Source organism: Grampus griseus, assembly GCF_964374135.1.
Source record: "Grampus griseus genome assembly, chromosome: 1".
Classification (NCBI taxonomy): Eukaryota; Metazoa; Chordata; class Mammalia; order Artiodactyla; family Delphinidae; genus Grampus; species Grampus griseus.
The window spans coordinates 33,077,854-33,089,238 of record NC_139017.1 but is presented as its reverse complement, the minus strand read 5'-3'; the positions used below and the strand labels follow the sequence as shown (position 1 = coordinate 33,089,238).

The following is an 11,385-nucleotide window of genomic DNA, read 5'->3' as shown; positions in this document are numbered from 1 at the left end:
TTTCTGTGGCAACATTGTGTAACTGGCTTGGCTTTCCCACCAGTCTGAGAGCTCCTTGAAGTCAAGGACCAAGCCTGTATATCTCTGTGTCCTCAGTGCCTAGCACACAGTAAGAATACAACACGTGCCAGCACTGTTCTAAGCACTTCTCAGACACTGATTCATTTAATCCTGATGACACTCTCTATGAGGAAGGTGTTATTATAGTATCCATTTCATAGTTGAGGACAATGAGAAACTAAGCTTGCCCAAGACACAACAGTCAGGAAGTAGCAGAATTAGGATTTGAACTCAGGTAATCTGTCTGCAACTATGGCTCTTAATCACAACTCTCATCTTCTCGATTTCTGTGTGTTTATTGAATGAATGAAAGATGATCCCTTTTCAGTTCCCCAACTCAATATGTTCAGAACCAAAACAGTTCTCTTCCAACAGCTTCTTTGTTCCCCCATACCTGACCTCCACTGCTCCTCCAGGGTCTCAGAGAAGACTGGAGTCTTTGGCTTTCACCTCTCTCCTCCTTAACCCTATTCAGTCTTTCGTCATGTCTAGGTGTTTTGTTTTTCCTTGGAAACATCTATCAGATTCTCCCCACAATTGCTGTCATCCTAGTCTGGTTTTCACCCCTTCAGACTAGATGACCACAGTAGCTTCTGGACTGGTTTCCCTGACTTCACTGCCTCACTCTGCTGGGGCTTTGGGGTTTCCATGCATTTCAAATTAACCTTCACAACAGTCCATGAGCTAAATATTATGATCCATGTTTTATATATGAGGAACTGAATAATAGAACTCAGGTTCAAACAGGGTTTGTCTGGCTTTGAGCACTCTCCCATCTCCAAAAAGACTGGTGACTTTAAGCAAGTCACTTAACATTCCAAGAGCTTCAGACTTCTCACTCGTAAAATGGGGATAACAACAGTAATTACCTCATTGTGAGTGCAACGGAATAACTTAGCACAGTGCTTGACATACAGGAAGTGCTCAATGATAATCAGCAATTAAAGTTCAAAAACCCCACAGTATATCTAGCATATACGTTTGATAACTGTTCTGACCAAAATGCTTTCTGGAATCGCTTTTGAACCATTTAGCCTGGAAGAGGTTGCTATACCTGGCCCTTTCTTTGTCCCTCAAAAGTTCTCTCTCTTGGGAAGCACCGTATGCTGTATGAAAAGAACGCACAGCAAAAGAAAACACACCCCAGTCTGGTAGACAGTGCACAGATTCTCTGGCTCTGCCCTGTCCAGGTTGTGTGAGCACAGGAAATCTTGAAACCTCTCTGAAATTCTCCCATCTACTAAATGGGAATGGTAATACCGCCCCCCCCCAAGAATATTGAGATAATGCACATACAGCCTTCAGCGCATTGCTGGATATAGTAAGACCTTCATAAAGGAGTTGTTCAATATTATCATAGTCAGATAATGTATACGAGCACGCTTTATTGTAAGTCGAGGACGAGATGGATTTCTAAATCAACGTGTTATCAAAAATCAAGTATCAAAAGTAGAGGAAAGGTGAAAGGATTGTGCAAAGCAGGTACTACGGCGTATCTAGGAAACCCGACAGCCTTTCCCGCAAGGGAACAAGCAGCTCCTCCCCCTTGAATCCTGAGGGGCGAGGCGAGAGAAGACCCGCCCTCCCCCACCACCCCCAGAGCCCCGTCTCCAGGGTCTTGTGACAAGGTGCCCATGCCCCGCCGACAAGGGGCGGGGCCGGGTCTGGTCACGTGAGCATGGGTGCGGAAGTGGTGCGGCGGACGGCGTTCGTGACTGGCGGAGGCTGAGCAACCCGGGGGCGGAGCCAGGCGGCCGGACGCGCTGGGAGGAGCCGGGGGAGGGGGCGGCCGCGGGGCCGGGCAACAGAGTCAGGGATTCGGTCTGCGGTGCCGACCAAGTGCTGGACCCGCGGCGGGCCAGTGCACCCCGGCCTGCGCGCGCAGAGGCTCCGGGTCCCTCAGGCCGAGGCGCCGGCGGCCGCGCGAGGCGGGTGGGGTGGGCAGCGTTCGCCGGGCGCGCTGTGCGCGGAGCAAGCGTGAGGCGGCCGGGGGCCGGGACGCCATGTCCATGGAGGACCCCTTCTTTGTGGTGAAAGGGTGAGTGTCGCCGAGGGCTCCACTGGAGGAGGAGGTGGCCGTGCTGCCTGCCCGCACCTCCCCGCTCTCCTCGCTGTAGGGGGATGGGAGGCAGGTAGAGGCTGGCGAGGGGACAGTGGGGACGACTTAGCCTTGAGGGCCATGATCAAGCGTCCAGAGACATCCCCTCCCCGTCCTACCTGGACTTTGAAACCCGTGACCCCAATTAAGCCCCTGGGTAGGGGGTCCCCGTTGGCCTGTGCGCTGCCCTACAACTTATTTGGAGGGGTGGAGGGGTTCAGCAGCTCTGCAGGTGGGAAGGGAGACAGGCGTCCCAGACCAAACTACAGCTGTAGTGGAGAACGGGGCCCTGCTTCGAAGGGGGAAAAACAGCATCTGGGCAGGAAAAGGGAAATGGCCCTCCTGAGCTTTGTAGTTGGCGTGCACGGGGGTGAGCTCCCATTGTCCATTGAGTTCGGAGCGCTGGCCCGCGGACTGGTGAGACCACAACATACCCAGAGGCGTCTGAGCACGTTTGCAGGCTGGGAGGCGGGGGCGCGAGGCTCCGGAAGACAACTCAATTCAGTGGGGGAGTTTTTACCGAGTAATGGGAGGGCAGGAAAGCAGCCGTTCAAACTCAGTGATGATATTGGAAGGAAAACAAAATGAAATCAGCCAAACCAAACTTTCCTTAGCTTTCTGTTAGCACCGGGATTTTCCCACAGTGCTAAAGGAAATGAGTGGTTTCTTTTTAACTCCCTGATTTCATCCAGGCTATTTGACAGGTTTCCCCCGTTTCTTCTGCCTTTCAGACTAGAACAGCCTTAACTTATTTTTCCCTATGAGCTGTCGTGACTCCATCTTTGATTGCTCAGTCGTTTGGAGATAGAAACTTTATTTGCACCGTTACATAGGCTTTATAGCCATTAAACAAATTCAGGAAAGATCGATTCTGTTGTTGTTATAACTTGTCAGCTTTTTTAAAAAATGTCAAACAAACGTTAAAATTCTGAGAACTGCAAAGTTCCGGAAAGATCAGTGCTGATAACCATATAAGTGTCCCTTTGCTTTAAACTAGTTGCTGCTAGCTTCCTATTTTTGTAGGGATAAAAGCTGACCAGTTGCTTGAGTGTGTGTGTGTGTGTGTGTTTTAAGGGTTCCTCTCAGAAAATTTGAGTGGTACTTTAGGTGAAATACTTTATTATGAATGATACAGTAAGATATATATATTTTTAACATTTCCCTAAAAAGATTTTCCTTCACCTGACTTTAATTTAGATAGGAAAATGCTGAGTTTAGATTATTAGTAATATGTGGCTCTCTATCTGGAAAATGTGTTGCTTATTAGAAGGATTCATTTTTAGGGGTTGTTTTTTTTTGCGGTACGCGGGCCTCTCACTGTTCTGGCCTCTCCCGTTGCGGAGCACAGGCTCCGGACGCGCAGGCCCAGCGGCCATGGCTCACGGGCCCAGCCGCTCCGCGGCATGTGGGATTTTCCCGGACCGGGGCACGAACCCATGTCCCCTGCATCGGCAGGCAGACTCTCAACCACTGCGCCACCAGGGAAGCCCTAGGGGTTGATTTTTAAGTGTGAAAGCTGTGTGTTTTTTCCCTTGAATGAATGTTCTTAATGCTTAGGGTGCAAAGGTTATCTCTGGCAGTGGAGGCCATAGATAATCAGAATTTTTGGTTTGATTTTTAATGGAATTTGTGAAAATGCTAAATTGCTCTGCCATCTTGACTTTTTTTTTCTTGCTAGTATCCAATACAGTTTGCCAAGGCTTGCTCACTGATTAGATATCACTGCTTTATTGGAACATTGGCCTGGAGTGTTGGTTGACTTTTACATGGTTTTAGCTCATGTCGTTAAGATGTCAAAACCTTCTGCTGAGGAAAAGTAAAATTAGCTATACGAGTATCTCCAGATTATGTGACGGAATATATGGGGAGTCATTCATGTAGTTCTGTTTATTAAAAGTTTTGAAGAAACGAAATTGAGCTATCTGTAATGAGGTGGATAGACCTAGAGTCTGTCATACAGAGTGAAGTAAGTCAGAAAGAAAGACAAATACCGTATGCTAACACATATATATGGAATTTAAGAAAAAAAATGTCATGAAGAGCCTAGGGGTAAGATGGGAATAAAGACACAGACCTACTAGAGAATGGACTTGAGGATATGGGGAGCGGGAAGGGTAAGCTGTGACAAAGCGAGAGAGAGAGGCATGGACATATATACACTACCAAACGTGAGGTAGATAGCTAGTGGGAAGCAGCCGCGTAGCACAGAGAGATCAGCTCGGTGCTCGCCTAGAGGGGTGGGAGGGAGGGAGACGCAAGAGGGAAGGGATATGGGAACATATGTATATGTACAACTGATTCACTTTGTTATGAAGCAGAAACTAACACACCATTGTAAAGCAATTATGCTCCAATAAAGAAGTAAAAAAAAAGTTTTGAAAGTGCACTGCACAGTGGAAAAATTAAAGATGCCTAAATTGTGGCACTTAGCCTAGGAGCTGATAGTCTAATCTGAGAAACAGCTCACCCCAGAATTAAGTAGAAATGACAGGTGGAAATGATTTAAGTGCCGAAGTGAATCCTACAGATGATTAACTCCCCCAGTAGTTCAGAAAAAGGCATCTCATTAGGAACAGTTACGACTGGAACAGCTTTGGAGGTAGTAGTAGGTCTTGAATTAAGTTTCGAAGGTGGGGAGCATTTAGATAATTCAGGCCTGTGTCTCTTCTGGACTCATCAAGAAGAGTCTCTTATTGGTCTTCCTGCTTCCAGTCTCTTTCCTCTTGCATCTGCCTTGGTTCTGTTGGATGAGTGCTCTCCAGAATGCAGGGTGAGCCACACATTCCATTTTACATTTCCTAGTAGACACAGTAAAAAGTAAAAAACAGGTAAAGTTAATTTTAATGTCATCGTTAACCTAGTATAGTGAAAATATTTCAACGTGTGATTAATCTAAAGATTATTAAATAAGATTTTACCCTTTTTGTACTGTCTTCAAAATCTGGTGTGTATTTTTCACTTACAGCACATCTCAATTTGGATGCTAAATTTTCATCAGGAACACTTTTTTTTTTTTTTTTTTTTTGGCGGTACACGGGCTTCTCACTGTTGTGGCCTCTCCCGTTGCGGAGCACAGGCTCCGGACGCGCAGGCTCAGCGGCCATGGCTCACGGGCCCAGCTGCTCCGCGGCATGTGGGATCTTCCCGGACTGGGGCACGAACCCGTGTCCCCTGCATCGGCAGGCGGACTCTCAACCACTGCGCCACCAGCGAAGCCCCATCAGGAACACTTGATCTGTATTTAGAGTTCATTAAACTTACAGTTGAAAAAGTATTCAATAGATTCACATACCCAAATTGTTCCAAATACACTTCAAAAATTTTCGGTAACTGAATTGCGTATCAGTTTTTAAATTTAAATTAATTAAAATTTAGTTCCACAGTCACACTAGCACAGTTCAGTAGTCACATGTGGCATCCATATTGGGCAGCACAGGTGTAGCTTTTCTAGAACCCAAGCAGGAGTTCCCTACTTAACATCACTGAGTGGCTGCCTGTTGCCTACAGAATAAAATCTCAGCACTTCCTGACCTCCTCGACATAGTGTTCCTCTACCCTCCGCTCACTCTGCCTGCCCTTAGCACAGAGCTCCGGCTTCACCAGACTCAGTACAGTGACGGTGGCCGCACGACTGGATGCTCTTACTCTACATGCATCCACTCTGCCTGATGCACCCACTTAGCTTTCAGGACTCGGTGTCAGCATCTCCACTGCCTCCAGGAAGTGCTTCCTGTGGCACCTGTAACACATTATTGCACCTCTTCCTCTGGCTGTCTTTCATTACTTGATTGTGAGCTCTGAAGGTTGGAGAACTGTTTGTTTTTCCTGTATTTCCAGCCCAGCACCTTGAATATATAGCATAAATGTTGAATAAATTCTCTTTGGTGGTTGTGGTTAAGGAGTGGTGGTTCGTGGGTGGGAACCCTACCAGCAAAGGCGGGCATTGTGTGTTTAGAAATCATCAAGGAGAGCATCCCAGGTGCAGTAGGAAGTTTATTTGGAAAAGTAATAATAATAATAGCTAACATTTAAAGGATGCAACTCCTATGTCAGGCGTCACGTGCTAAGTAAGCACTTTATAAGAATTTTCACTTTATAAGAACAGTTTTGTGGTGTGGGTATTAGCCCCATTTTACACATGAGGAGCTGAGGGAGCACAGAGGGGTTGAATTACTTCCCCAGGCTCACCCAGCTAATAGGTAATGGACCCAGGATTCAAAATTCAGCTGCCTAGTTCTACTCACACTGTTAACACTTCTACAGGTACATCCACAGGTACAGGTAGAATAGGGTCAAGAAGAGTCTCTAAGAGACCATTGGAGATTTTTAAAGCAGGGAAATGACATGAAATTAGGGTTTCGGGAATATTGATTTGGTAATAGTGTTGGATGCATCAGTGTGTAGAAAGATTAAAAAGGAGACCAGGGCTTCCCTGGTGGTGCAGTGGTTAAGAATCCGCCTTCCAATGTAGGGGACACAGGTTCGAGCCCTGGTCCGGGAAGATCCCACGTGCCTCGGAGCAGCTAAGCCCGTGCGCCACAACTGCTGAGGCTGCGTTCTGGAGCGTGCGAGCCACAACTACTGAAGCCCGTGGGCTTAGAGCCTGGGCTCCGCAGCAAGAGAAGCCACTGCAATGAGAAGCCCACGCACTGCAATGAAGACCCAACGCGGCCAAAAATAAATAAATAAAAATTAAAAATTAAAAAGGAGACCAGTTCGAAAGCTGTTTTAATTTAAATATGCAGTGATTAGTGCCTGAGTGTTTGAAGCTCGTCTTGTGAGGTTTTGACACTCTCGATGTCTTCTTGTTCAGAGCAGAATCCCAGAACACGGGAGAAAACTACCACAGTTGGGCAGATGTGGCCCTACCTGGCACAGACATTCACAGTGGTATTTTCACTACCAGAACCCCTAGCTCTACTGAATCAACTCAGACCTGTCCCTAAGTTGTAGTTTGTCTAGTTGACCCTCTCCTGTGTGTTCTCACTGGGTGAGCTTGATTATTCCCATTGTGTCAGGTGGTCCCTGTTTATCTGTGCACGTCCTGCACCCCCGTCACTCTGACCCAACTCTCTCCTGTGTGTTTTTCTGTGTTTTCTACTAATTGTTTGACCTCCCCCATGCTATGGGGTGGATATCTTCCCCTTTTTTTCTTTTCCTTCACCCTCCTTAAAAATGCCTGCCTCTTCTTAGCCCTCTTTACTCCTGTCTCCTCACAGCCCTTCGGTCCCATGTCCACTTGGTCACCGGGGCCCATCAGTGCATCCCCTGGATCTCTCTGGAATCCTCTCTTCCTCTCTGGTTTTGGTTCCTCCACCCTAGTTCATGTCCTTGTTCTCTCGCACCTGAACTCTTCTAAGCAGCTTCTTCACCAAGCTTCATTTGCACTGCTGCCAGACGTGACCTCGGAGACACGTTCAGGTCACAGCTCTATTCGGAATCCTTCCTTCTGAAATACTTACCGAGTGTCTGTTTTCTGTGTGCCAGGGGCTGAGGGGACAGCAATGAACAAATGACATCCCTGTCCTTACGAAGCTTATATTCTAGAGACAGACAGTAAACAAATGAACGAATATATAGTATGTCAGGTGGTGATAACTTCTGTAAGAAGAACAAAGCTGGGCGTAAAGGGAAAGGAAATGCATGTTCTGGGTGTAATTTTTCTTTTTATTTGACTTCTGGAGGCAATGAGGTTTGGTGAAAGAACTGAGCTTTGTTAATCAAGCTGACCCAAGGTTGGGATCTCACTTCTGTCAATTACTTGGTGTAAGTTTTGGCACATTAGTTATCCTCTCTGAACCTGTTTCTTTACGTACAAAATTGGCTTAACAATGCCTGCTTTATCGGTTATGAGGATTAAATGAGTTAATGCATGTAAGTTGCCTTAGCACAGTTTGGAGTATGTATCAAGTGCTCAGTAAACATTCTCTTTTAACTGTCTATATATGTCTCCATCCAAACAGGCTGTCCTTTCTGAGAGGAAAGACCATGTCTTACTGGGTTTTTTTTTTGGAGTAACATTTAAAGTGATATATGCTCATTTTAGAAAACTTAGGAAGTAAAAATATAAAAAAGGATTAAAAATTCATTGAAATACCACCATCCAGAAATAGTTACAATTTTGGTGTTTTTTTAATCTGTTTCTATTAACAGTTTTATGTAATACTATCCATCAGTTTTTGATCTCTTTTTTTTTTTGATATAAATATATCAGTCACTGTCCTGAGAACATGACAGGGATTGTCTTTTTAATCCTTATGAAGTAGGTACTAGTATTATTATCATCTTACAAATGGAGAAAATGAAACTTAGAGAGTAAAAAAAAAACAAACTTACAATTCATAAGCCTGTAATTGGAAAGGCCAGGATTTATATAAATGGGTATTATTGTTGTTATTAATCATTAAGAAATTGTGATCATACTGTCTTAAATCTTTTCATCTGTATTTTTTTATATCCTTAAAATGCTTTTGGTGGGGAGGCTTTTTAATCACTGTATTGTATTTTGTTATATAAATGTGATATAACTTATCACCCAGGACAAGGTTTATGATGTACCTAAATTTTTCACTGTTACAGTTAATATAGTGGCAAGCCTGCTTGTCACAGGTCTTCATTGCTGCTCCTGATTATTTCCATAGCCTGTAGTCCTGTAGCAGGTTTGCTAATTTAGAGGGGGTGCACATTTTCAGAGCTTCTGATGCATGTTGCCAAATTGCCCTCTAGGATACACCCCTAACTCCACTCGACTCACTACCCCAACCCCCAAAAGTTTGATGGGCCCATTTCCCTTGACCCCTTGCCTGTACTGAGTCTCCTTTTAAGAAATCTTAATTAATTTGCTAGGTGAAACATACCATATTTGAATCATGTTGTTTTCATCATTATGTTCAGTAAGGTGTTACATAGTATTTGGTGAGCGAGCCCATATTGAGTTTTGGGTTCTGTAGTTTTTTTCCCTCTCTTGTTTGCAACTTCTAATCAGAATAAGCCACTAAGAAATTGAGTGGTGGAATATGAGAGTACGTTGGTACCAAGTGAGCCTCTCCTATAGGTAAAAGGCATGAATGTTGTGGTTCTTTAATATTTTGCTGATTTGGAGGCGTTGTGTGCCCGAACAAGGACAGTTTTATTTCCAGATTCTTAGCTGTGGATCTGTGTTGAAATAAAGGCGTAAGTAAGCAGATGAGCAAGATAGTGTATGTTACATTGTATTATTCTCTAACCATCTCTGGTCTGTGTGTACAGCCTTTTAAACACTAGATTATGAGCTCCTTGAAGGCAAGCATTGTGCATTTTAGCCACACTGTTGAAAAAACTGTTTATTGGTATAGTCACTGTGAAAAAATTATCCTTATTTGGCGAGTAATTTTATCCAGTAAAATTGAATGTAAGTCAGGTCTCATTTTCTACTTTTTAAAAATCAACTAGATGTTTCTTTCTTTTTTTTTTTTTTTTTTTTTTTTTTTTTTGGCTGTGCTGTGTGGCTCATGGGATCTTAGTTCCCTGACCAGGAATCGAACCCGGGTCCTCAGCAGTGAGAGCACGGAGTCCTGACCACGGTACCATCAGGGAATTCCCCAATCAGATGTTTCACTGTAAAAACCACTTTGCAGACATTTGTTATATTGAATTAGGCATTTATTGAATGCCTAATAATTCTATTTGGCTCCTGAAATTATAGTTTGGTTTGGAGAACACTGTGCAGATATGTGAAACAGTGTAGGTGAAAGACAATATGCTTTGCGTGTAAGAGTTTGGAATAGAGCTGAGATACTGTGGAGACTGAAAAAACTTGGAAAGACCCCCAGGGGGAATGTTGGTCAGTGACACTTTAGTGAAGCAAGTAGGGCCTCAATCTGGGCCTTGAAGGAAATGTCTGCTTTTCATTTGCAGAGGTGTAAGGACTCTTCCAGCTGGGGAAGCAGTGAGTGAAAGTAGAGCCAGGAATGAGGAAAGGGAGGATGAGAAGAAGACCTGCCAAGTGAAACAGATTTTGTTTCAGTGAGAAATCAGGTTGGAGATTAAAATCGGCCAGTTTTGGGGTGGAGGAGGCGTGGAATACCCAGCTGAGAAGTTTAAAGTTAATGTTTCCTATTGTAAATTCTTAATCAGGAGGTGGTTTTAACTAGCAGTTACTATGCACTTGCCTATGGTCAAACAACTTCTGAGGGCTCAAACCCAGGTCTTCTGATTCCACAAAGAAAATAGATTTGTCTGGAGCCTTTGTAAAGATGGGATTGAATAGGTACTGGAAGACCCCTCATGCTCTGGGTCAGCAGAACTAGAGGCCAGAAGACAAGAAGTCTGAGCCCCCGTTCTCTTATTTGTTTAATGAGTTCAGACTAGTTATCGTGAAAGTTCCTTCTAGATCTAAAATCCAGTGATGCAACTTAAGTAGAGGTTGTGCAAGGTGAGAAGTAAGAGGAAGAGTCAAAGATGATGCTTGTCTAGACAAGTTTCAAATCTTGGAAAATAGTGTCCCTGTTGACTAAAATGAGGAAGTTAGAGAAGGAAGCTTTTTTTTTTTTCTGTTTCATTTTGTTGTATGAATATTTACTGTTTTGTAGGGAGGATACGATTGCTTTGGTTTTAGGCAAATGGAATGATCCTGTAGGCAGCTAAAAATACAGGAATTAGTCCTGGGTGAGAGGTTAGGGTTGGAAATGCAGTGGGGAGTCATCAGCTTCAAGGAATCTTTTGAACCTGCTAGTGTTGTGAGCACCTAGAAGCTATAAAAATAGTGCTGAGAAATACTGGGACCAAGTGGAGGAAGAGGAAAGAGAAAATTAGTAGAAGCTAGAAGAGCACAATGTCACAAAAACAAGGAAGTGAGAGTTTCAAGAAAATAGGCTGTGGTGTCAAGTACACTGGAAATGAGGACGAGTTCAAGTCACCCATGACTTTGACCTGCAGTGTCATTGGTGGCAGTAGTGGTATCCCAGGGGCATTGTGGAAGCAGCAGCAAGTTGAGGTCAAAATTGTATATAACTATAGGAAACTAAGTGAAGGCTCTTTTTTTTCCCTCCAGGAGAATTATTGCGAAAGATATTATCACAGTGAAGTTGAATTTGGAAATGGCAGTCAGGTCAAGTGCAGGGTATGTGTGTTTTTCCCCTTAAGTACAAACGATGTGAGTGTGGAAGTCAAGCAGTAAAAAGAGCTTCTCACCTAGCCCAAGGGGTTGGTGGTAGAACAGGTTGGTGGGATATGGGGTAGAAGGGTGA

At 44.3% G+C, this 11,385-nt stretch overlaps 1 protein-coding gene across 1 annotated transcript in view; it reads left to right on the top strand.

Annotated features, from left to right (window-relative positions):
- The first annotated feature begins 2,017 nt into the window (after positions 1 to 2,017).
- STX6 (syntaxin 6) overlaps positions 2,018 to 11,385 on the top strand; it is a 40,411-nt gene continuing 31,043 nt past the window's right edge. The window contains exon 1 of the mRNA XM_082666176.1: positions 2,018 to 2,098. Coding sequence (XP_082522302.1) covers positions 2,064 to 2,098 — 35 coding nt within the window. The 5' untranslated portion in view covers positions 2,018 to 2,063. The remainder of the gene's footprint in view (positions 2,099 to 11,385) is intronic.